We start from the raw sequence: 26800 nt of genomic DNA, 5'->3' as shown, positions 1-26800 counted from the left end.
TCCAACAAACCAGCTCTTTACAAGGTATAGTAACTTAATAGTTCAACCATGTTCGACCTAATAAGCATTAAAAGTGGCGCAGGTGGACTTGTCTGCCTTGTTATGTTTCCAGTTTTGTGCATTGAGCAGTTCAAAAAAACTCTGAACTGGCCGAAGTATTATGATGCAGCTATTTAAATTTATTTGAAGCTTTTATTCCTTTAGACCCAAAGCAGCAACCTCCAACGAAGAAGTGAAAAAAACGGCAGTTCCTCGAGTGTCCACTTGAGGCTGCCTCCAAAAACAGAGGGAACCTCATCAGAGCCAATATTAAAACCTCATGTTGTAAGAAAGAAAGACTAAAGATTAAAAGCTGTACTCATGACACAGACCTTGGCTATGATGACTTCCTTCTTCAGAATCTTCATGGCGTAGTACGTGCCGCTCGCCTTCTCCCTCACCAGAATGACTTTCCCAAACGTGCCTTTGCCCAGCAGCTTCAGATAGTCAAAGTCATTCATTGTCTGGATGAAGAAGCAGAGCAGAGGTGTGAGGAAACACGCTCATCAAACCTGCATCACATTTTCAAAGTAACAGAGAGAGAGAGAGAGAGAGCGAGGTTCTGCTGGTCACCTTCCGTTTGTAGTGGCTGATGGAGGTGTCCATCTCCTCCTCGTTGACGATCTCGATCTGGGAGGTGGGGCTGCACAGGATGCCCTCCTCCTCCTGTTTGGCCAGAGACTCCGCTACCATCTGGATGGCCTCGGCCCACTCGTCCCTGCACCAGATAAAAGATGGTTACAATACAGATCACAGAGCCTCTCGGGGAAATTAACGGACCTTGTTTTCAAACTTTATAGATAAGACTGCTCGTTGATGAATGTACAATCTGTTACGAAAGTTAGCGCTGCAATAAGAAAGTAACATGACAATAACAGAGGTTTAAGTGCCGTTACATTAACTCCTCTGGACTGAAGCACTCAGAGATGAGTTACTATCCACTACAAGTCCATAAAGCTTTGATGCAACACATATTGATAAATTGAATATTCTTGTCTTCCCCTTTTATCAACAAGTTATTGTAATCATAGCTGTTAAGTTCCTGTATCAGCAGATATCCATTTAGTGAGAAGAAGGTAGATGTGCTCAATCGTAACACCTGGTATAAAGTCAAAGATAGAATCAACATTTAGCTCTGTTTTAGAGTTCATCTTGCTCTAAAGGGAAAATCTAATGATTAAAAGGAGTCAGATTTTGCATACATAAAAAGCAACGGCAGGGAGAGCACACCTCCTCTGTCTTTCAAGTGAATACAGTTAATGCCAAGGCAGGGAGAGCACACCTCCCATCTATTTCTTGTGCCAACATGAAAAGCCACGATAGGGAGAGCACACCTCCAAACCCCTTCTTCTGCCTACATGAAAAGCCATGGTAGGGAGAACACACCTACTCTCTCTTTCTTGTGCCTATATGAAAAGCCATGGCTGGGAGAGCACACCTCCCCTCTCTTTCCTGTGTCTATATGAAAAGCCATGGCTGGGAGAGCACACCTCCCATCTCTTTCATGTGCATACATGAAAAGCCATGGTTGGGAGAGCAAACCTCCCCTCTCTTTCCATGCATACATTAAATGCCAAGGTAGGGAGAGCACACCTCCCCTCTCTTTCTTGTGTCTATATGAAAAGCCATGGTCGGGAGAGCACACATCCCCTCTTTCTTGTGCCTACATTAAATACCAAGGCAGGGAAAGCACACCTCCCCTCTCTATCTTGTGCCAACATGAAAAGATATGGTAGGGAGAGCACACCTCCCCTCTCTTTCCATGCATACATTAAATGCCAAGGTAGGGAGAGCACACCTCCCCTCTCTTTCTTGTGTCTATATGAAAAGCCATGGTCGGGAGAGCACACATCCCCTCTTTCTTGTGCCTACATTAAATACCAAGGCAGGTTAAGCACACCTCCCCTCTCTATCTTGTGCCAACATGAAAAGATATGGTAGGGAGAGCACACCTCCCCTCTCTTTCTTGTGTCTATATGAAAAGCCATGGTCGGGAGAGCACACATCTCCTCTTTCTTGTGCCTACATTAAATACCAAGGCAGGTTAAGCACACCTCCCCTCTCTATCTTGTGCCAGCATGAAAAGCCATGGTAGGGAGAGCACACCTCCTTTCTCTTTCACGTGCATTCATGAAAAGGCAAGTCAGGGAGAGCACACCTCCCTTCTCTTTCTTCTGCCTACATGAAAAGCTGGGGTAGGGAGAGCACACATCCCCTACCTTTCACGTGAGGCAGGGAGAGCATACCTCCTCTTTTTCATGTGCATATAGGGAGAGCAGCAGTAAAAGACCCCCGGGGTACAGAACAGAGCGAGCATCAGTGACAATACATGACACTGGTAAAATCAGACACAGCAGGAAGGAGGAGCTTGGATGTAAAGAGGTTTGCAGGAGGAGCAGCAGGAGGAGGCAGGCTGAAGCAGTTTAATTAGAACACACATTTAACTGTGTTCTGATTGGATGTGTAGACCTAATCGCTGGTATTAAGAGTAGCTGATGTTCTGTCGGCCGAGCTTGACTTCCTGCCTGAATTAACGCTGTGCTCAGAGAGTAAAGGAACGGTCCAATCAAACACAAGCTCTCCACCCTCTCCACAACCTCCACACCAACTCTGACTAAACATCTGCTGCTCATGTGTCCGTAAGAGTCCATAAGAGCCTGTAAGAGTCCAGGGGGAAAGTTGTGAGCGCAGTTCTGTTCATAACAAACCATTAAGCATCAGGTAACGAGTCACGACGTATACGCTTTATTGTGTTTGGAGCGAAATCCTTTAAACTTGGCGTCCAGCCTCAGCTCCACACCCCTGCTTCCTGTCTTTCTTCTCTCTGCTGACAGACTCCTGGTTCGTGTAAAAAGAGACTTTAACAGAAAAAAGCCTGACGTCTGTTCAGGGCTGAGAACGGGAGTGTTTCTGTCCCTTTGGTTCATATCTGATTTATTTAAGTCCCCTCACTAACGTCTGTAGATGATCATTAAGTATCTGATGAGGATATTTAATAAAAACTAAACTAGGATGGACTCCTCCTGTGTTTCAACAGCTGTGTAAACTCCACAAACACTGAAGGTCTCCAGTTTACACGGTCACTCTTCAGACTGGAACACCGTTAGCTTACAGAGACGCATTCACACTATCAGGCTCAGAGAAGACCGATGTTCAGGAGTTATTAAACCAAGTGAATCACAGGTGTGTGTGATGTTATGAGGGATAAAAACACTGCGGGTACTCTAGCACCCAGAAACATTCAGCATTGCAGGCCCCGCCCCCTTTTGGGGGCGGGGCCTGCAATGCTGGATGTTTCAGGAAGTAAATTGAGACCCTGGTTCCTGCTGTCTGATTTCCTCAGAAGCTTCCTAGTTCCTGGGGAAGTGGATCAGGCTCACCTCTCGTCAGGAGTGTCCACGTGGAAAGTCCTCTCGATGACGGTGGTCCACTGTAAACAGCGGATGATGAAGGTGTTCGGCTTGGGCCTCTCCGTCTTCATCAGCTGACATTCTGGGAGTCACACAGAGATGATGGAGCGGGTGTTACACGGGTGACGGTTTGCAGTGTTTATTATGAGATATGTGACGGAGGCGTGTGTCCGTGTCTCACTTGCTACAGAGAAGTTGTTGAGCGGGTAGGCCAGGTCAGAGTCCTGCGGTTTGTCCTTGTAGCCGATGAAAGAGCCGTCTGACTTCAGGAGGAAGTAACGCGGTCGCCAGTTCTTGATGTACTCACCTGCAGGGGGAGAGGAGAAACAGACAGGGACAGGTCACATCCTGAGACTATCACAGGTGATCACACAGAGCTGGATTAAAGGATCAGTACGCAGAGATATATAATATGTGAGCAGCCTTCATGAATTCCTTGATGCATATGTCTCTCCCTTCTTTTATTGAGGGTTTAATTAACTGTGGATTTATTTCTCCAGGGCTTTAGTTGCTCTGATACCCAGTTTGGGATCAATAAAGATTTACCATCAGTATGTGTTCTATCTTTCTTGCAGAGAGGATGAAGAATGTCATGATCCAAGCCAATTTGAACCTTGTGACAACGATCAGAGTCGGGGATGATTTCTTGGAATAGAAGGATCTGTTGTGGTTTGATTCCATTCCATTCCATTTGACTTAATCTGATCCATTTAGATCTAATGTGATTCCATTTAGTCTGATTTGATTCCATGTGATATCATCTGATACGTTTAGATCCCTCCACCCTCTTCAATTCAATTTGATTCAATCCGTTTAGATTCAGTTCAACTCCATTCGATCTGATTCTATTTGATATCATCCGATCTGACTGGATCCAATTCAATTTGAGCCGATTTGATATGATTCTGTTCAACTTGATTCAATTCAACCCTTTCTGTCCAATTCAAATAGATTTGATCCGATCTGTTTAGATTCAATTAAAGGTGACATATCATGCAAAATTGACTTTTTAATGGTTCTCTACCTGAAATATGTGTCCCTGTCTACAAACCCCCCGAGAATGAAAAAAATCCATTCTGCCCCTTTTCTGATTTCTCCACCTTTCTGAATCTGATCCAGAATCTGATCCAGAAGGAGAGGCGCCTGCAGCAGGACCTTTCTGAAGGATTGGTCACAGATTTAGTGTTTCTTGTTGTTTTATTTGTCAGTATGTCGACGTGTGTCTTGGTAAACAGCTACGAACATGTAGCTATGTGGCTATGCTAACTAGCACTAGCACTTATCCATGACAAATAAAAATCATCCACTAGATCTTCAAATCTGCAGACGTGGGGAGTAAAACCGACCTTTGTGTTTATTAAGACAGCCTACAACTAGCATGCCTCCCTCCTAAGCTCCTTGTTAGCACACATGTGTGCAGGGAATGAAAAACGGAGGAGGGGTTGAGTTGTGTTTTATACAGTCTATGGGCTGAACAAGCTCCGAGCTCTGACTTCCTGTTACAGACCGGATATTGTTGTTACGTAACAAAAACACGGAAGTCTGAAACGGCTGGTTTCACACACATTTACAGAAAGGTGGAGAAATCAGAACAGGGGCAGAATGGATTATTTTCATTCTCGGGGGGTTTGTAGACAGGGACACAGATTTCAGGGAGAGAACCATTAAAAAGTCGATTTTTCATGATATGTCACCTTTAAAGGAAACAAAATCAGAGTCAAAATGAAAACAATATAAACTAACAAGTGGTAAGAAAAAATAGAAACAATAACAAAGTAACAGAGCAATTGAAGTCAGACGGAGTAGGCGGTTTTGAACAGATGTGTTTTGAGTTGTGATTTGAAATGAGGGAAAGAATCTGTGTTTCTGAGTTCAGGTGGCAATGAGCTCCAGAGACGGGCGGAGGGGACAGACAGGTGTATGGAGGAAGAGGATCTGAGGGAGCGGGAGGGAGTGGGAACATGGAGGAGGTCGGACAGATATGGGGAGGGGGGCGAGGTTGTGGATGGTCTTGAATGTCAACAGAAGGACTTTGAACTGAATGCGAAACTGAACAGGGAGCCAGTGGAGCTGTTGGAGGACAGGAGTGATGTGGTGGATGGAGGGGGGTTCGGGTAATGATCCGGGCAGCTGAATTCTGGACCAGTTGGAGTTTATGGAGGGATTTGTGAGGGAGGCCGAAGAGGAGAGAGTTGCAGTAGTCCAGACGGGAAGTGACAAGGCTGTGGACAAGGATGGCGGCAGTGTGGGGGGGGGAGGGAGGGGCGGAGACGATTGATGTTACGAAGATGGAAGTAGGCAGTCCGGGTGATGTTATTGATGTGTGATTGAAAGGATAATGTGCTGTCAAGGATGACACCCAGACACAAACACATATAATCAGCCTCAAAAACAACAGAACCAATCAAATCAGTCTGAATTAAAGAGACAAAGACTCAAAACCAAAGTCTTTCCTCTGTCCGGCCCTCATCCCTTCATTCAGAACTCTTTTTGTGTTTATGCAGACTCGGGCTGAACGCTGACTCTGCTGTTCAGTGCCGTCGGTGCTTCCTGCCACTCACTGGATGTGACCGACGTCCCACCGTGACGTCACGTGCACACACCCCTTCATCTCTGTGATCTCTTCTGTTTCAGAATATAGAAAATGAAAGGCTTCCTTCGTGCTTTTTAAAACACCTGCAACTGAACTTCCTGAGGGCACAGGGTGAGAAAAGAAGCGATATTAAAGGAGCTCAGGCTGAACCAGCGATCGTTCCTGAGGGGTTAGGAACGACAGAACGCAGAGCTCACTGTGGGAACACTTTGTGACTCTTTTGTTTTGTTGTTCTGCTGCAGAATAAAATAACTCTGACATCATGTAAAGAGAGCTCAAAAGAGTCCTCTGTGTTTTAGGCTTTATGATAACTTGCCATTTTTGTCCCTCTATTCTTAGCTTCATTCCAAACGTTAGCCTTCGAAGCATCTGCGCTGCTTCCATCCCAGATATGAATCTATGGATGACACACTCTGATCAAACACGGCGCTTGTTCTCGTTCAGCAGCCGTGGAAGTGCTGGTTTCCTGCTGTGCTGACTCATCAATTTGTGACAGACTCTAAAAGAATATTTGGACGACACGAACACGTCCCGGTGAGATGTTGACGTCTTGAAACGTCACGTTAGCACCACGGCTAACGGAAAGGTGTGTGTGTGTTATCAGTGATCAGTGATTGAACCGAGCCACCTCAGCATCCGTCCGTCAAATCAAACTCTGATGAATCTATCCTCACACACCCGATGACTCACTCTGTTTCTGAGGATGACAAAGACAGAGTCGGAGTCAGACGGTCCCATTAGAGGCTGACGGAGGAGGAGGAGGAGGAGGAGAGAGTCAACAGCATGGGATAACTTTCAGGAACATCTAAATCATGTAAGCCGTGAGTAAACGTACACTCAGGACTTCTGTGTGTGTGAGAGAGAGACCATCAATCCATCCGTCTTCATGAGATCAGAAACAGGACTGAATAATCTTTGCTGTCAAAATAAAACGCTAAAAAAAAACCTGAAGAGCGGATCAAAACGACAACTTCTGAGAACACGGGGAACAAAATGTTCAGCAGGAGACCGAGGAGTCCAGTCAGAGCCGTTTATGTAGATTACACGCTGACAGAGCTGCAAATTTAAGACCTCCAACTACTTCTTAAGATCAGAGCTCCTGACCTCAGAGTCACAGAGGTGTTTACAACGAGTACAAACACTGAGTCTGATTCACGATCCAGTCTTTAAACCTGGGACCAGGTCTTAGTTCTGCTGCTATAGGCTTAGACTGACACACTGGGATCCTGTCTTTCCCTCTCTCTCCTCTCTCTGCCTGTCTCTCACTTTAACTCTTCCTGTCCCATTAAAGTTACTAACCATAGACCGACCTGGAGTCCCTGAGCTCCCTTGTCTCGTAGGTTCCTCTGGATCTCTGCTGTAGACTCCTTTTTTGGGGTCTGTTATTCATCCTTTCTTTCTTTCTTTCTTTCTTTCCTTTTTCCTTTCATTCCTTTTTCCTTCCTTCCTTCTTTATTTCTTTCTTTCTTCACTTCTCTCTTTCCTTCTTTCTTTCACCTTTCTTTCCTTCAATGTTTCCTCATCCTTTTTCTCCTTTTCTTATCCCGTCCTTTCCTTCTTTCATTCCCTCACCATGTATTCTCCTCTTTTTCTTTCTTCTGGTCTCCCTCTCTTCTCTCTTTTCATAGACCTTTCTGGAGTCCCTGAGCTCCCTTGTCTCGTAGGTTCCTCTGGATCTCTGCTGTAGATTCCTTTTTTGGGGTCTGTTATTCATCCTTTCTTTCTTTACTTCTTTCTTTCTTTCTTCTTTATTTCATTCCTTCTTTCTTTCTCTCTATCATTCTTTCTTTCTTTCTTTCTTCCCTTCTTTCTTTATTTGTTCTTTCCATGTTTCTTCATCCCTTATGTCTCCTTTTCTTATCCCATCTTTTCCTTCTTTCATTCCTTCCTCCTTATTCCCTTAGATATTTAAGGGAATGAAGAAACATGAAAAGAACAAAGAAAGAAAGAAAGAAAGGAAACAAGGAAGGAAGGAAAGAAAGAATGAAAGAGAAACAAACAAACAAACAAACACAAAGAACTGAAAGAAAGAAGGAATAAAAGAAAGAAAGAAAGAAAGAAAGAAAGAAAGAAAGGATGAATAACAGACCCCAAAAAAGGAATCTACAGCAGAGATCCAGAGGAACCTACGAGACAAGGGAGCTCAGGGACTCCAGAAAGGTCTATGGTTAGTAACTTTAATGGGACAGGAAGAGTTAAAGTAAGAGACAGGCAGAGAGAGGAGAGAGAGGGAAAGACAGGATCCCAGTGTGTCAGTCTAAGCCTATAGCAGCATAACTAAGACCTGGTCCAAGCCTGATCCAGCTCTAACTATAAGTTTTATCAAAAAGGAAAGTTTGAAGCCTACTCTTAAAAGTAGAGAGGGTGTCTGCCTCCCGGACCCTGACTGGTAGATGAGTCCAAAGGAGAGGGGCCTGATAACTGAAGGCTCTACCTCCCATACTACTTTGGGACCAGAAAGAGAGAGTGCATGTTTTGTAAAAGGAAGTGACGTCTCGTTTTGATAGGTTACTCGTTAGTTTAGATTTAAAGGGATGATCTGTCGGGCCTTTTCAAAAGGAAAACATCATTTCAAACATCTGAAGGAAGTCAAACTACGTCTCCTCTTCCATTAACTTGTATTTTCACTATAAAACTCTTTCTATAAATTGAAGGTTCGTTACTATCTGTGCATCTTAAAATGTTGAGTTTCAGCCCCTCTGAGTCCAGACCGTCCTGAACCGCGTGTGAACCCTGAGTTTTGATCTTCTCAGAGAGCTAATGGGGCTGTTAGGACTGAATTAAAGGAGCACACAGAGGTGCAATAAACAATTGAGGGACTTGTGGGGGCCGGAGAGGAAGGAACCACAGTGTTAGGTCATCCTCTGTATGCTCATAGTGCCACAGAGAAACTTCCCCCTGACTGCCAGCCAACAGCCCTGAGCTCAGACCAGACAAACACACCTCCAGCACACACACACAAACACACACAGCACACACACACACTTAAATCACTGTGAGAAAAAACACACCAGCCAAGTGCGGCTCAGACTGGGCCGCAGCCCGGCAAAGCCTGCCTTCTCTGCTCGCCGTCTGGCAGGTAAACAACCATTGTTTGGAGGTGCTGTTCTTCAAACTGGCAGACGGGCTCAGACGAGTCGACACTGAGCTGCAGAAAAACACACACTCTCTCTCCTCCGACTGCAGCCTGAACTCTCAACAACCAACAAGATGTGTTCTAACTGAGCCCCTCCAACGTCCAACGCACCGAGGGAGACACTGGATCTCCTGTTTTTGGGTCTGTTCGACGTGTTTTCAAAATAAAGACACAGAGCAGGTAGAGCACAAAATGAGACCCTGAAGGCTGCTGAACTAAAGGGGCATCTTTCTGTCCTCTCTGAGTTCTTTAGCTCCTTTCACACACGCACCACACTCTGGAAATGTACTGACATGATCCTAAACAAATGTCTGGACATGCAATTGAACCGTGATGAGTGCCTGGACCGTATTTTCTTAACTTTGGCGAAATTGCACGCAAGAGGTGACCCCGTCCACAGAGAAATGTCGCCTAGCTTGCCTGCCGGTCATCTGGGGATTTTCTCATTAAAGGGGAAGAGCTCACCGGCACTCATTGGGGCTAGAGCTGTAGTCAGGCCTTAAAGGTGACATATCATGCAAACTGGACTTTTTAATGGTTCTCTACCTGAAATCTGTGTCCCTGTCTACAAACCCCCTGAAAAGTCAAAGAATCCATTCTGCCCCTGTTCTGATTTCTCCACCTTTCTGTAAATGTGTGCTGAAACCAGCCGTTTCAGTTTTCAGTGTTTTTCATACGTCACAACGCCATCCGGTCTGTAACAGGAAGTCAGAGCTCGGAGCTTGTTCAGCCCATAGACTGTATAAAATACAACTCAACCCCTCCTCCGTTTTTCATTCCCTGCACACATGTGTGCTAACAAGCAGCTTAGGAGGGAGGCATGCTAGTTGTAGGCTGTCTTAATAAACACAAAGGTCGGTTTTACTCCCCACGTCTGCAGATTTGAAGATCTAGTGGATGATTTTTATTTATCATGGATAAGTGCTAGCGCTAATTAGCATAGCCACATAGCTACATGTTGGTAGCTGTGTACCAAGACACACGTCGACATGCTGACAAATAAAACAACAAGAAACACTAAATCTGTGACCAATGGTTCAGAAAGGTCCTGCTGCAGGCGCCTCTCCGTCAGGATCAGATTCTGGATCAGATTCAGAGGGTTGAAGTAACGCGGGTCTGTGAGCAGCCAACATGTAAACATTAGATCAACGTGCCGGAGAGCTGAGGCCACACCCACTTCCTGAGGGGGCGTGGTCAGAGAGAAAACAGCCTGTTCTGAGGAGGACTGAAGAAGAGGGTTTTTCAGGCAGACCAAAATCTGATTTCAAAGTGTTTTTTTGAGCATAAACTTTAAAGACATGTTTTGGGGACTTCTTAGACCAATATATGTTGATGAGAAAAGCGTGATATGTCACCTTTAAAAGTTAGACCCCACCCGACCCGAGCCCAACAAGATTCTGCCTGAACCCGTCCAAACCTGAAGGACCTAGATTTTGTTGAAGCCCGAACCCGTTTACAGCCCGACTGCCCCGACATTATTCAGTACTGGTCTGGCTAATTTTGCGAGTTTTGGGTAGGATGGTCTGTTGATCTTCCACCAGCCAAGAACATCGGTTTCATCTTCCATGACAGTCGTTTTAATGTAGCAGGATACCTTGCTATGTCTGAGTGTGACAGCATTCTCAGCTGGTTACATTTTGTCCAGAGGAATGATGCAATCTTATAGAGGTCCTGTATTATCATTGCTTGGTGAGGGGAGTCCAGATTCACCTGACTGCTCATTTTAAAATGATAGAAATTATGACCGAAGTCGGGTTCGGGTTCGGATAAATATCTTCAGCTCTGATTGGGGCTAGCAGGAGCACTAGTGTAATGTAACTCATACGACCCAACTTCAAATAAACTGAAATATCCCTTTCAGTGAAATATGATCGGGCGTCAACAAAGAGTGAGATGTTTTAATGTTGTTTCTGTGTCTGACTTCCTGTTTCGCTCAATCTGCTCTGTGATGATTGAAGCGTCGTGCGTGGGCATCTGGCAAGAATTTAAGTGTGGGGGATCTGCTGTGGAGGGCTCGGATTGTCGGAGCTGAGAGTGAAGCGAGTGGACTTCGATCTGGTGGAAGTTAGCCAAAATGACGCTATAGTGCTGTACCACCCGGATGTAAACAAGCACAGACGTCGGGTGGTATCGGGTAGCTTTAGATGCCACCGTTTACCCCCAGACCAGTCTCATCACAACGAACCAAAGTAGAAGAGGACATGAAGTTTGAGTCTTAAGTTGTACGTCGTCTGTATATATTTGAATATCAGAACCTCACCTCTTTTCTGCACCCAGCCTTCCTTGACGACGTTCTGGTCGCTCATGGTGGCTTCTCCTCGTCACCAGTCCTCCCAGTTCTCCCAGTGTGCTGACGGTGAAGGGCTGAACAGCTGTGGGGGGGTCGGCAGCAGGACAGTTTGTTCCACTGAAGCTCAGTCAGCCAGTTTCTGTCTGACCTCTTGACCTCCGACCTCCGACCTACCTGCGCCCGCTCTCACCTGACCTCAGGACTTGTTCCCACTGAGCTGTACGTCTCTCCTTTCCCTCTCTTTCTTTTTTCCCACAATCACTTTCACTTTCCTCCTCTCGCTCGCCGCCCCGACCTCACTTCTTCTGTCCTTCTTCACCTCCTTTTAAATGTTTTTCACTCCCCTCTTTCTCTCCCTCCCTCCTTCCGTCTTGCTCTCTGTTTCTGTTTTCCTTTGCTCCCGTTCTCTGGAACTTCTTCTTCTTCTTCTGTGTTCAGGCGCTCCAGCCGTGAGTCAGCCTGGAAGGAAACGTAGGCAGAGAAAGGAGAGAAGGGAGAAAACACACACACATGCAGAGCAGGTCAGTGGATGGTTTCCTTCACACAGCAAACAGCATTGTTCACAGACTTGTTTCAGAGCCTTAACTCACTTCCTGCTTCCTTACCTCCTTCAGCACTTGCCCTCCTTACTTAAATCTCCCCAAATTCTCCTCCTCATTTCCTTCTCTACTTTCCTCCAACCCTTTTTTCTCCTTCCAATCAATCAATCACTCTCAGAGCCCATTGACGATAAAGTGACGGCAGTAAACACTTCAGGGGAAGACAGCCAACTATTCGGGCATTCTGGTGTAGCTAAGCGGTTAGCAATAAAGGGCTCCCCGCCAAGACTTCCTTTCTGAGCGCTGCATTGTTTACACTCCAGTTAGCAACTCAGGGAGCAACCGTGAGTTCAGATCAGACGAGGAATTCATCCCTCCAGATATTCATGTAAAATACAAATCACTATTACTTTACTTTAATTAATTTCCTCTGAGAAGAGCCCGTTCACCTATTTCAAGTGAGTCTCAGCTTCACTGTAAACAGGTCCACAGAAGCTTCCCTCTGGCTTCCTTCAGCGGTATGAACATGAAACAGAAACTGATGTTCCTGTGATGTTCTTGTAATTAACGGGTCTTAAGTTTGGAGGTCTATGAAAGAGGATTAGAGACACTGGTGTTTTTTTTTAGCTCTGACCTTCTTCACGGAATGTTCCATTTGTTCTAGAATTCTTACATCATCAAAGACAGAATTCTGGAATTCTGTCTTTGATGATGTAAGAATTCTGTCTTTGATGATGTCAGAATTCTGTCTTTGATGTCAGAATTCTAGAACACCTGCTGTTGCTCTCCATACAGACTGTTTTTCCTGCCGACACCTGATAGGTGGATACTACTCAGACTACAGACAGAGACCAGAACCCTTCTCAGACTAAAACCCAGACCCCTGAGATCCAGATTCAACATGTCTCTGAATCAGAATCTGTAATTACAGGTTAGTTGTAGCTGAAAGTAAAAAGCTTTGTCAGGTCTGTCCTCAAGAGGAGAAGAAAACTACGTCTACAATGTTTGTTTGTTGAATGGAGGTCTATGAAAGAGGATAAGAGACACTGATGTTTTTTTTTAGCTCTGACCTTCTTCCCGGAATGTTCCATTTGTTCTCAGAATTCTGACATCATCAAAGACAGAATTCTGACATCAAAGACAGAATTCTGACATCAAAGACAGAATTCTGACATCATCAAAGACAGAATTCTGACATCATTAAAGACAGAATTCTGACATCAAACACAGAATTCTGACATCATTAAAGACAGAATTCTGACATCATTAAAGACAGAATTCTGACATCAAAGACAGAATTCTGACATCATTAAAGACAGAATTCTGACATCAAACACAGAATTCTGACATCAAACACAGAATTCTGACATCATCAAATACAGAATTCCAGAATTCTGTCTTTGATGATGTCAGAATTCTAGAACACCTGCTGTTGCTCTCCATACAGACTGTTTCTCCTGCCGACACCTGATTGGTCGACACTACTCAGACAACATTTCCTTTACAAAAGTTCAGTCCTGTACCTATGAGTTAATTCTCACCATCAATGATTCCATCAGTCTTTTCTCCCTCTTTCCTTCCTTAACTCCTTCTACCTTTCTTCCTCCACTTAAAAACTATCCTTCCCTATTATCTTGCCTCCCCACTTTTTCTTCCCCTTCTTTCCTTCCTCTGTTGCCTCCTGTTTCCTTCTTGGTTCGTCCATCTGATCTCCATCATAACTCTTTCCTTACGACTTCTCCTTTTCCTCATTTTCTCCCCTTGGCCTCGTCATGAAGTATCCGATTTTTTTTAACATTAACTATTATTCTGATCCGGAAGGCTCCAACCTGCCGGATCAGAGACGGCGCCGGAATGCAACAGAGCAGATCCAGTGGAAGTTAACGCATTGACTAGAATAGAATCAGATCTGGTGCTGTGACAGATCAGAGACAACCGGACACGGATCCGGTGGAAGTCCTGAGTAAATCTTTGATTTTAGCAAAGTGAACAAATATTCAAACATTCAGAAATCATCTTACGTCCCGCAAATGTGTTACTCCCTTCCTATCTTAGCTCATTTTAACTCACTTTAAATGCAAATCTTAATTTCATTTTTAACATATTTCTAATTTTCCTTTTCTTTTCTGTTTTATTATATTTGTCATTTTAATTATGTTCTTTTATGCTTGTCTGAATGTTTCCAATGCTTTTAATGTTTTAAAGTAAAGCACATTGAGTTGCCCTCGTGTATGAAATGAGCTATACAAATAAAGCTGCCTTGCCAAATAATGTTTTTCATCATCACGCAGGAATAATACAGATAAATAATCAGTTTTGTAAAGAAGTAACCATTAAAGCATGTTTGTACTTTGATCTGTACCCACAGACACCCTCCTGTGTGTTTTTCCACATCCTGCCTGATATGTAACCACATTCACTTTCATAAGAGGGATTATTAATTTAATATTTCTATATAAAGCATGATTAAAATGCAGATTGTTCTCTGGTTTAACATTTAAACCTTCGATGCACATCTCCTACATGCAGCATCGATGCACAGACCCGAGGCTGGAGAACAAACGACTCCAATGACAACAAAAACAATGGCTGCCTGGATCAGGTCTGGGTCTCTGAGAAGCCGGGTCTGAGAGAAGCAGGGTCAGGGGGGCTGTGGGCCTCGGGGTTCCACACACACACACACACACACACACACACACACACACACACACACCCTGAACCCCGGGTCTTCTTTCAGTACCGGTGTGTCTGAGTCCAGCACAGACCACAAACACACACTCACACACACACACACACACACACACACTGAAACAACAGCTTTTGTTTGAAGGGCGTGAGGAGTCATTCTGTTACATAACAACATCCGCTCGCGTGCTCCGGTACACTTTACCGGAATTTACCGTTAACGGCTCTTTCACCGACTGTTAACGGCTCATTTACTGACTCATTGAGAGGAAAGAACCGGCTCCGTGAGGCTGGGGCAGGGGGGATGTTGTGTAAGCCGGGTTTGGCCTGTGATGGCTCGGGCTGGAGGGATGCTAGCGGGAGGGATGCTACTGCTATGTTAGCCGGTTAGCTAGCAGGTTAGCTAACCGGCTAACATAGCAGGTAAGCTAGCAGACAGTCACCGGGAGCCGGTAAACACCGGTTAACGGGACAATGATTCAGTCTGTTCGATGAATCTGATTCACCAGTCATCGTTGATCTGTTTGTTAATAACAGACAGAGGAACGAGGCTGTGTTTTAGAACACAGATGGGCCGTTCGTGGACGAATCGGTTCTTCGAGCCGACTCATTAGAGTGAACGACTCCATATCCCAAAATCAAGCAACAATAACAACAAAGCTCATAGATCTGTCTGAACATGGCAGAAATATCAATTTACGTATTAAAATCATAGCATTCAAATATGAAGAGGGGATTATTCCTTTTTCCTGTATAAACTTGATTATTTAATTGTAATTTAATTTATGTTAAATCTGAAATCAGATTTAGATCCACTTTTTGTTATACTGGTTAAAATGATCTTTATGTCCCAATGGCAATCAATACATAATGTGTTCTTAAAAAAGAGGTAAAAAGGAAGGTTCAATTTTTCCACTTGTGCTATTTTTTGGACACGGTTTTTGGTATACATACAATCATGCACACACATGCAGTGAACATGCTTAGGGAGAGGTGTCAGAGTGAGGATGCTGCCATCAACTGGAGCACCCCGAGCAGTTGGGGGTTTGGCATTGCCCAGGTAAGTGAACCAGCACCTCTCCAGCCACCAGTCCACTTGCCAAACTTCGTCCATACTGGGACTCGAACCGGCAACCCTTCGGTTCCCAAGTCCCTATGGACTGAGCTACTGCAACTATCTACAGCTGGAGTATACCTGGGAAAACACCAACCAATCCCTGCCATCAGGAGCCAAATGATGAAACCAATCAAATCCTGTCCTGCCGTTCTGCCCGCCTCCTGCAGAGCGTACATTTCCTGTTTGTTTGTGTTTTTAACTTTCACTATGAGAATGTTTTGGTGAGGACCGGTTTTGAATCAGTCACCATCATATGATCACGAATCAGCGGCGCTCATGCATGTGAGCGGGGCCGTCGTTTTGGAGGCGCTCCGAGGGGAGGGGGGGGAGGGGTTAGACGGAGTCCTGAGGAAATGCTACATTCAAATTCATGCTAGTTTTCCGTGACTACCAACCCTAGCTTTAAGCTCGATAAACTCCATTTGTCTCAGAATGGTGTCTTTGAAAACCCCTAGTCTTGAATGCCTCATTCAGCTGCTGCACTCTGGAAGCCTCCTCCACTGTTGCCATGCTACAAAGGGGTGTTGGTCATACGTTTTGGACCCCAAATCAAGCGGTGAACGAGCGGCGCCAACTCCATATCCCTTATTCTTTCCAAAGATTACAAAGCACAAGGTGGTGAACATATTACACAGCTAAGCTAATAAATGTGTCTGAACGTAGCAGAAATATTAATTTATGTTTGAATGAAAGAGGGAGTTTTATTCTCGTTTCCAGGCTTTCTATAGTTCCTCTGATGTAGTTTCACATCTCAGAATGGTGTCTTTGAAAACCTCTAAAAACCTCATTCAGCTACGACACTCTGGAAGCCTCCTCCACTGTTGCCATGCTACAAAGTGGAGCTGGTTATACGTTTTGGACCCCAAATCTCAACCCCATCAACGAAGAACAGAGCAGGACGGTTATGTTTGTTAAGTTTTACTTTTAGAACGCTCTTCTAAGGAGATTTAACAATCTGTTTGAGCAAATCTCGTCTCCCTCTCGTGTTATTCTCATATTCTGTTCAGGATCACTTCTGCACCCTAATGAAAAATGGTCGTAGTCTCAGTGTCTTATAGAAGAGCTGACTCCAACTAACTTCAACCTTTAGCCTCCTGACAAACACGCCCACCCGTCTGTTAGCTTAGCAACGCCCTCATTTATCTTAGCCTTAATATAAACAGAGTTACTGAGTCACTTCCTGTGAAGTTTACAAGAATAAAGATATAAGTGATCGGGCTTAGACTGCTCTGTATATCAGGCTGTAAACATGGTTAGAATTTTAACATGGTGCCTTATGGGAGTTTCTTAGCTTTTGGAGACTTCCTCTAGTGGGCACATGAGGAACTGCAGTCTTTTGCACTTTTCAATACCTGATGAGTTTTGATAGTCACAGCCTTACTATCTGAATTAAAATGATTATGATTATGACCCGGTTGCACTCCTGGCTGACACCTGACCACGTTCAAATGCTTAAACATGTAGACAGAAAACTGGACTCTGTGAGTCTGAAACATGTTTCTGTTCAGTTCCCTTGTTGCAGTAAATCCACATGTTATAATCTGAGCCTTCAATTTTAGGACTGTGTGTCCATGGAGATTATGAGCCTGCTCCACACGCTGATATTCAGCGCGTTTAACATTTTAAACACCTCAATACGATCTGTAGATATTCAATACACATTGTGTCGTGAAGGGAAATTTGGTTCAGGGGGTTAAAAGCATTTGGATAGTTTTTGACATGGAAACGTTTACATTTTCAAACATTTCCAAAGATCAATGAAGGAAATTACTTGAAATGTACATCTCTAATCTGACTAGTCCTCAATGTGACGACACTACGAAGTCCAGAGGTGGAACCATAGACTATAAATATGAACGTAGTATCCATGATGTCAACCGTCTGTTTCTGAAGCGCTGTTTTGAGGCCAATCGGCGGCGGCGGCCATATTGCTTCTGTCGAGTGAGTGTGACGTAAAGAGGCGGAGTTTGAGCCTCCTCGCCAACAGCTACAGTGTTCCCGCCTGTCAATCAAGTCAGCTGTGCCTCTCATTGGATGACTCGTAATCTCAATATCTTTGAAATTACGGTGTTATGAAAAAATTCACACCCCGTACAGAGTGTGCCGATAGAGAAATGAGCTATCCAGACTCCACTGGTCTTTTGAACCAGACTGTAAACATGTTTATATCTGCTGTAAAGATCGGCTTCTTTGAATGGGTGTGTATGTGGTTTCCTGTACTTCCAGAGCCAGCCTCAAGCGGATCCTCGTTGAACTGCAGTTTTTAACACTTCCTCATTGGACTCATATTTTTAGACCGGATGTTGCTGCTTTGCTGGAACTAACAAAAAAGAGCCGTTTGGAAGTTGACCGAACCGGATCTTGTTGCCAAATGAACCGACTCACTGAGGAGACTCGAACTCCCCGTCAGTATTTTTGAAGGGATGGGAGACCGGGGAGGAAAAGGAGGAGGAGGAGGGGGAGGAGGTGAAGAGGGGGGGTGAAACGGGGAGGTTTGGGGGGGGGGGGGGGGGGGGTCGTTCATCACAGAGATGGGCCGAGGCCAGACGGACGGTACCGTTATCATTCCCAGCCCTCCCCTCCCCTCCTGCAGCAGCATCCCTCCATCCTAGACCTCCATCCTAGACCTCCATCCTGGACCTGCGGATGACGAAGCAGCAGCAGCAGCAGCAGCAGCAGCTAACGGCGGCCAGCTAGCATGCTAACCTCGGCTCCCACCCGCTCCCCAAGCCCCCCAAAAACCACGACCCCCATCCTGTCTCCTCACCCCAGTCCCTGTCCCCCCCTCCAGCAGCACGTTAAAGCCCCTCCTGGTAATAATTCACCTGGTAGATGAAGACTGGTAGGGCTCCCCTCCTCCTCCTCCTCCTCCTCCTCCTCCTCCTCCTCCTCTATGGGCGCTGGAGCATCCGACGGAGGACCGTCCCTCAGCGGCGAACACAGGAGGAGGACAGCGTTGGATCCATCCCCGCGGACGTCCAGCCGAAGACAGGAGGTTTCTGTGTCCCAGACAGACAGACACACGGACGGACGGACAGACAGGCAGACCCGCTCGGCTCCTGCTCCCTCCGCAGCTCGGATCCGAGTCGGCGCGTCACGTTCAGATCTGACTGGGAGGACTCCTGCTGCATTCAGGGGCGGTGGGAAATCAGAGCTTCGTACACTCAGTGACCCATCCAGCTGAGGGAGGGAACTGAACCTGGGAGTTTAGAGGCTCGTCGTCATTGTCTTTGAAAGAAGGGCCTCACAAAGAGGGAATTAAGGTCATATCCAGGGTTTTAGGAACATTTCTTTTGTGTTTCATTTTAATTCTTCATAGGAGTTGTTGCTTTGTCTGTCTCTTTCTTCTTAACCCTCCTGTTCTGTTCGTTTCTCTGGAACAGCAATAATGTTCCTGGGTCAATTTGACCCATGGCGTATTCAATTACCCAAAAGTGTCAGAACCCCAAAAAATCCCTAATACACATTTTTTTTAAATCTACATTTTAACTCCATTAATGACCATTTAAATCAAGATTTAGTCCATTGGTGTTCTTTAATCCTCACAGATCATGGTTCAATGAGGATAACTCACTCCTTTTTATTAAAATTAATGTTAAAACTTTTTATTATGTACATTAGAAAACCCTAAATATAAATACAGTAGTTTTACATGACATAGATTTTTGTTTATTTCATTTTAATTAATTTTTTCATTGGTCTACTGTCTCATCAATTCATTCTGTTTAATTAGCATTTATTCTTGTATTTTGTTTTTGCATTGTTTACATTTCTACACTCTACACTTCTACAGTCTGGTAAAAGTTAATTTTGTCATTCAAATCCTGCCATGTTTTCTTTGTCAAATCACTTTAAAGGTGCTTTACAAATAAAGTTATTATTATCATTATTGTTATTATATCCTCGTCACAAAACTAAAAATGTATTACTAATAATGATGAAATAAGACTTTTTTAGCAGTTGTTTGAAGCATTAAATGATTAATTGTTTCCCCCTGAGAATAATAATTTAAAAATAACAGAAAATAATAAAACAAGATCTCCAGAGCAATATTAAGTTAGATTAAATGATTTGTGTATCTCAGATAATTTCAGGATTTTAAGCAAAACTCAAGAGCATGAAATTAGATTTTATTATTATTATTATTATTATTATTATTATTATTATTATTATTATTATTATTATTATTATTATCTTTTTAATAAAAAAAATTACATTTTGAGGATTTAGTCGAAATTTTAAAATAGTTTGAACTTTAATAATTGAGACAAGGTATAATTAAGAAATTCAGCAACTTAAAAACACAACTGAAATAAAAGAATAATATTAAAATTCAATTATTTTAAGTCAAGAAATTAATCTGAGACAAAAATATTACTTTTTTCTATTTTTAGAATTAAGTCAAAATTTTCAAAATAATGTTGGAAATTATATTTTTTCTTCTGCGTACAAGATAATGAACTATTAACTTAAAGCATAAGATAATTAATTTGTGCACAGCATATTTAGATGATAACCCAGGGCCCATATAATATTTCCTTTTTTTTATAATTAGTAATTTATTGTTTTTTTTGTTGTTTTTTTTAAACAAGAATAATGAACAACAAAGACACAACAAATAAAATGGATTATGAGAACATCAGATAAAATAATAATATTTCCTTTTAACTGGCACTGGAAAATAATGTTGGTTGTTAAATCAAATATTTTTAATATATTTTAAAAATTGTGCTTTATGTCTTAACATTTTACCTTTCTCTCAACATTTTGCTTCTTCCTGAAAAAAAATAAAAATAAAATAAAACTCCTCTCTCATTTTTTGTTTTGTTATTCCTTACACTCTTCTGTTCCTGAGTTTTACATTTCAATAGAAAAAAAGAAAAAAATCCTGTGCCTCCCTTAACGACTCTCAGTCGGCGTGTTCCATTAGACCAGGAAGCTGGAATTTACAGGGAGTCCCTGAATGCAGCACCTCTCTCCTCATGGCATCCAGGGCTTTTGTTGGTCCCCAGCTTTTGTTGTCTCTCTCTCTCTCTCTCTCTCTCTCTCTCTCTCTCTCTCTCTCTCTCTCTCTCTCTCTCTCTCTCTCTCTCGGATTTATGTGTCCACATTCAGTTCAGCTATAATTCACTTCCGTCTGATCCACAGCAGACACCCAGCCTCCTTCTGTCCCCGCTGTACCAGCACCTGAACCCACCACGCTCACATTCAAACTCACATCTCCCAGACTTTCTGTCTTTGTTATGTCGCTGTTATTAATTTACTCCAGCTCACCTAAATGTATATATCACCCCCCTCCCCTCCTCACACCCCCTGTCCCTCCCTCCTCAGCCCTCCTGTGAATGGGGGCTTTGTTTGGGGATCCTGGTCCCAGTCTGGCTGCAGGCCTACACAGACGGGACTGATGCTGCTGCTTTGCATTAATCAATTACAGTCTGTGACAAAAACAATTCATGCTATGAGACCAGACGCTGTATGGACACGGTTCAGAGGTGTCTGCGGACTGTCAACACATGAGCAGACGGAGAGATGACAAACAAACGTGTAAATAATGCTTCATCGTGAGGGGAGGACGTTTATTCATCTTAACACACGAGAAGAGGAGGACGAATAAGTGAAGAGATGTTCCTCACTGGAGCTTTAATCCACTGCAGGGACATTAAACTACTGTCAGTTAAAAATGATAACATGATGCTTTAATCTGCTCTGAAGATTTCATGTCAAACCTTCTGGAGGCGAACAGCAGGGGGCGCTATACACCTTTAAAAACACACTTCAATAAAAAGGATGCTTGGCCGACAGTGAGTCCTTCAGTAACCAAGCAGCAGTGTGTGTGTGTGTGTGTGTGTGTGTGTGTAACAGGGATCCTAGTTACCCGTGTTGGTTGTCTTTGTTGTCAAAGGGCAGTGTTGGGTTCTCTGTCCTGGATCTCCTGCAGAGAAGAGAAGAGAGGAAATAGAGGTGAAGAAACTCAAGAGACAGCCATGAGACGTTAAAGGTTAAAGAAGAGGTTTTTGTTTCAGTCCGGGTCAACAATTGAACATCAGGTAAGACCCCTGTCCTGGTCCTCTCACTAGAACCCTTCTCCAGACTCTTTAAAAGGGCGAGTAGGGGGAGGTAGAGCGTACACCCTTTCTTCCACCACCTCTCTGCGTACCTTTCTCCCTCTCTTGTCGCTGGTGTGTGGGATATGAGGTGAGGTGGGGTGAGAGCTAGCATGGAAAAAGGGAAAGTCCTGGGACCATTGAACGTGTTCATCGTTCATTCTGGAGGATGAGAGCAACCGCTCACACTCCGGCATCATCCAAGAGTTACCGAGTTGGCCGAAGTCAGGGTTTACAGCAGCCAACTGGCGTTCTGCATCCAGTAATCCAGAGGTAGTGAGCGTACCTGTGAAGCAGCTGTTGTGAACATCTGAAGGAGTTTTATGAACGGATCAGGACAGACCCCAACGGGCTGGTCAAGAAACCCAAGGTCCCTTCACAGGGTCAGGTAGGGGGTCTGGGGGGGTAGGTGGGGATATCTAATGGGGAAAGGCCTTGAGGAAAAGGTGCGTTTTGATTGCCTTCTTAAAAGTGTCCAGGATTGGGTCGCTGTGGATGTCGGGAGGGAGAGAGTTCCACAGAGTCGGGGCCGCCACACTGAAGGCTCTGTCCCAGAAGGTCCGCAGCTTAGTCTGGGAGGATGGAGATGGAGAGGAGACCCAGGTCCGAAGACCTTAGGTTACAGGATGGAGTGTGTTGGTGGAGGAGGTCAGCCATGTATTGGAGGGCGAGGGCATGCAGGGATTTGTAGGTGAGGAGGAGGAGCTTATAGGTGATGCGGTACTTTACTAGGAGCCAGTGGAGGTGAATGAGAGAGGGCTTGGTGTGTGTGAGAACCCTGGCAGCTGAGTTCTGCATGTATTGGAGCCGGTCCGGGGCCTTGCTGGGTACCCCGAACAGGACTCCATTGCAGTAATCCAGTAATCTTCAAAACAGCGCTCAAAACAGGAACAGATGGGTGACGTCACGGATACTACGTCCATTGGTTCAGCACAGTATGGGTCGTTCTGTCATGCGCCCCATGTACAGAGGCTAAAGTCCTCAAGCAGGCCGCCCAGGTTGATTACAACTTGCTGCCTCTTTTCCCAAATGTCACTTCCCGCTCTGAAACCCTGAAAAGAAGATTTAAAAAATGTATTACTGTGTAGGAGACTCTCAGACCTGTGCTGTGCTCTCAGTCTGGATTTATTATCAGCCCTCCTCAGGTCCAGATCTTGAGGTGGTGATGGCAGGATCTGGTATTGCTCTGAGGTTGCATGAGTTCAGAGAGTCTCAGGACCCCAGAGAGCGCGATGGACCCAACACATCGACAATAAGGTGAGTGAGAGGCATCAGTGATCGATCAACAAAACTTTATTTAAATAGTACCAAATCACAACAAACGAGCAGGTCTAGTCTGTACACTATGTTCTATTATGAAACAAAGACCCAACATCAAGACAGGATCAGATCCAGTCCCATCTTCCAGACAGGACTCAGTCTGATCTCATCTTAATCCACCATGAGCAGAGCACTTTGCAGCATTTAGCAAGTTACAGTGGCAAGGACAAACTTCCTTTAACAGGCAGAAACCTCCAGCAGGACCAGACTCATGTTAGACACACATCTGCTGAGACCGTGTTGGAGAGAGGGATAGAGGGAGATGAAGAGAGAGAGAGAGATGATAGTGGGGAGACGGATAGAAGTAGTTGTAGCAGCTGGAGTCTGGCACGTCCACAGCAGCAGAGATCCAGAGGAACCTACGGGACAAGGGAGCTCAGGGACTCCAGAAACTCGCCATAAGGGGCGCCATAATCAAAGCAACCTGAAAGCTTCTCACAGGAGCTTTAACTCTTTATTCCTCTCTGTTTTAGACCACACCGTGTCGGGAGAGACGTAAATGGATTATATCCAGGACAGCTGGGTAGAGTCCACATGGTCCACTCAAAGGATTGTGGGTAAGTTTGGCTGATATTCAGGTGTTTTCACACTGGAGGAACTTTACCCTTGAACTATGTGCGTTTCGACCGGTGGAACCAGGGTCTAAATTTAGTTCAGGGGTAGATAGTCTCCCCCCTAAAAAGCCCCTGCTAGGGGGGTAGTACTTTTCAAAGGTCCCGGGACTTTCGGGGGGCGGGGCCTGCAATGCTGAACGTGTCTGATTGGTAGATTAACCTCAGTGTTTTTATTCCTCCCCCCGTCCACAATAACATCACACACATCTGTGATTCTCTTGATTTCTCTTTCTTTCATTAGTTTTTATTTGTTCTATCTTGTTTGTATGTGTGTGTACTTTTCAAAAGAAGAAGCTGTGATTCTCTTGATTTAGCAGCTTGTAACAGTAGTCTTCTCTCAGCCCACCGTGAATGCGTCTCTCCTCCCGGTGTTCCGGTTTTAAAAGTGACCCTGTAAACTGGAGACCTTCAGCTGAACGTGTCAGTGTTTGTGTTGATTCATTCATTGCTTTTTCCATGTTTTTAACCGCAGGCTCAACATTTTCACTTTTTTTCATGTTTTTCTGCTTTTGGAGCACAATTTCAAGTTTGAGGAAAATTAATTTTTTCGACAGGGTCAACTTTGTCAATTTTTTTTGTCAAATTTTATTTTTTTTCAAAAAAGAAATTTGTCAAAAAATTTTTTGTCAACATTTCTTTTGTCAAAAATGTTTTTGTCAATTTTTTTTTCAAAAAAAAATTTCAATTTTTTTTTTCAAAAATGTTTTTCAAAATTTTTTGGTTCAAAAAGGTTTTTCAAAATTTTTTGGTTCAAACATTTTTTTCAAATTTTTTTTTTTCATTTTTTTCATTTTTTCAATTTTTTCCAAAAACCATTCACAGTCATTGTTTTTTTCCATCTGTGATTCTCTTGATTTCTCTTTCTTTCATTAGTTTTTATTTGTTCTATCTTTTTTGTATGTGTGTGTACTTTTCAAAAGAAGAAGCTGTGATTCTCTTGATTTAGCAGCTTGTAACAGTAGTCTTCTCTCAGCCCACCGTGAATGCGTCTCTCCTCCCGGTGTTCCGGTTTGAAAAGTGACCCTGTAAACTGGAGACCTTCAGCTGAACGTGTCAGTGTTTGTGTTGATTCATTCATTGCTTTTTCCATGTTTTTAACCGCAGGCTCAACATTTTCACTTTTTTTCATGTTTTTCTGCTTTTGGAGCACAATTTCAAGTTTGAGGAAAATTAATTTTTTCGACAGGGTCAACTTTGTCAATTTTTATTGTCTTTTTTTTTTTTTTTTTCAAAATTTTTTTTTGTCAAAAATGTTTTTGTAAATTTTTTTTTCAAAAAATGTTTTGTCAAAAATGTTTTTGTAAAAAAAAATTTCAAAAAATGTTTTTCAAATTTTTTTTTCAAAATTTTTTTTTTCCATTTTTTTATTTTTCAATTTTTTTTCCAAAAACCATTCACAGTCATTGTTTTTTTCATCTGTGATTCACTTGATTTCTCTTTCTTTCATTAGTTTTATTTGTTCTATCTTTTTTGTATGTGTGTGTACTTTTCAAAAGAAGAAGCTGTGATTCTCTTGATTTAGCAGCTTGTAACAGTAGTCTTCTCTCAGCCCACCGTGAATGCGTCTCTCCTCCCGGTGTTCCGCTTTTCAAAGTGACCCTGTAAACTGGAGACCTTCAGCTGAACGTGTCAGTGTTTGTGGAGTTTACACAGCTGTTGAAACACAGAGGGAGTTCCTGGGAATGCAAACTAGTTTAGTTTTTATTAAGATTTCAAAATATCCTCATCAGATATTTAATGATGGTCTAAAGACGTTTATGAGGGATGCATCCGGCTGAGAGTCTCCAGTTAACAGGGTCGCCGTTTAAACCAAAACACCGTCCGATCTCTGCGATCACGGCTTTTTGAGTTCAAAAGGATTTTAAAGACGTGTTGAAACGTCTTTTGTTGCGTCCACAGGAGAAGGTCTCGTTCCCTCCACGAGTCTCTTCAGCCGTCAAACCCTCCGTGTGAAAACTACCAGCAGAGCTTTGACCTCCTCACCCTGAGAGCGCTGAACCCCCTCCCTCACAGTCCAGCAGTCCTGGAACAGCGCCCCCCTCAGACGGCCTACGAGGAGCAGTTTGGTCTGCAGAGTCACCTCGTTCTTAAGAAGTGAAACACACTTTAATGCTCTGAGATTTAAGTGAAAATATTAAAGCATTGAAATAAACCCAGCAACCTACTTGTTTGTCACTCTCTTGCAGTTACACTACGTGGCCACATGAGGGAGCTCTTGTTCCACTTATTGTCCAGTGTTTTAACATGTCAATCAATCAATCAATCTTTATTTGTATCGCGCCAAATCACAACAAACGTTATCTCAAGACTCTTTTACAAACAGAGCAGGTCTAGACCACTCTATGTCAAATTATGAACAGAGACCCAACACCAAGACAGGATAAGACTCAGTCTGACCCCACCTTAATCCACCATGAGCATTACACCTCACAGTATTTAGCTAGTTACAGCGGAGAGGACAAACTTCCTTTAACAGGCAGAAACCTCCAGCAGGACCAGACTCATGTTAGACACACATCTGCTGAGCCTGAGACCGAGTTGGGTCTGGAAAGAGGGATAGAGGGAGATGAAGAGAGAGAGGGAGCGGTGATAGTGATGAGACGAGTAGTAGTAGCTGTTGCTGCTGGAGTCCAGTACGTCCACAGCAGCAGAGATCCAGAGGAACCTACGGGACAAGGGAGCTCAGGGACTCCAGAAAGGTCTAAGAAAAGAGAGAAGAGAGGGAGACCAGAAGAAAGAAAAAGAGGAGGATAAATGGTGAAGGAATGACAGAAGGAAAGGAGACATAAAGGATGAAGAAACATGAAAAGAACAAAGAGAGAAAGAGAGAAGGAAAGAAAGAAGGAAGGAAAGAACGAAAGGAAGGAAAGAAAGGAAAGAACGAAAGGAAGGAAGGAAGGAAGGAAGGAAGGAAAGAAAGAAGGAAAGAAAGAAAGAAGGAAAGAAGGAAGGA

The 26800-nt window shown here is 43.8% G+C and overlaps 1 protein-coding gene across 1 annotated transcript in view; it reads right to left on the bottom strand.

The window, feature by feature from the left end:
• Positions 1-18951, bottom strand: part of akt3b (v-akt murine thymoma viral oncogene homolog 3b) — a 32163-nt gene extending 13212 nt beyond the window's left edge. Inside the window, exons 1-6 of the mRNA XM_034686928.1 lie at positions 18635-18951; positions 11439-11927; positions 3631-3756; positions 3420-3531; positions 613-757; positions 372-503 (exon numbers count right to left, since the gene is read on the bottom strand). Coding sequence (XP_034542819.1) covers positions 372-503; positions 613-757; positions 3420-3531; positions 3631-3756; positions 11439-11484 — 561 coding nt within the window. The 5' untranslated portion in view covers positions 11485-11927; positions 18635-18951. The remainder of the gene's footprint in view (positions 1-371; positions 504-612; positions 758-3419; positions 3532-3630; positions 3757-11438; positions 11928-18634) is intronic.
• Between the last annotated feature and the right edge of the window lie 7849 nt (positions 18952-26800).

This window comes from Notolabrus celidotus, chromosome 7 (genome assembly GCF_009762535.1).
Source record: "Notolabrus celidotus isolate fNotCel1 chromosome 7, fNotCel1.pri, whole genome shotgun sequence".
Classification (NCBI taxonomy): domain Eukaryota; kingdom Metazoa; phylum Chordata; class Actinopteri; order Labriformes; family Labridae; genus Notolabrus; species Notolabrus celidotus.
Note: the sequence above shows the minus strand (reverse complement) of the source record. Positions and strands in the feature narration are given on the sequence as shown.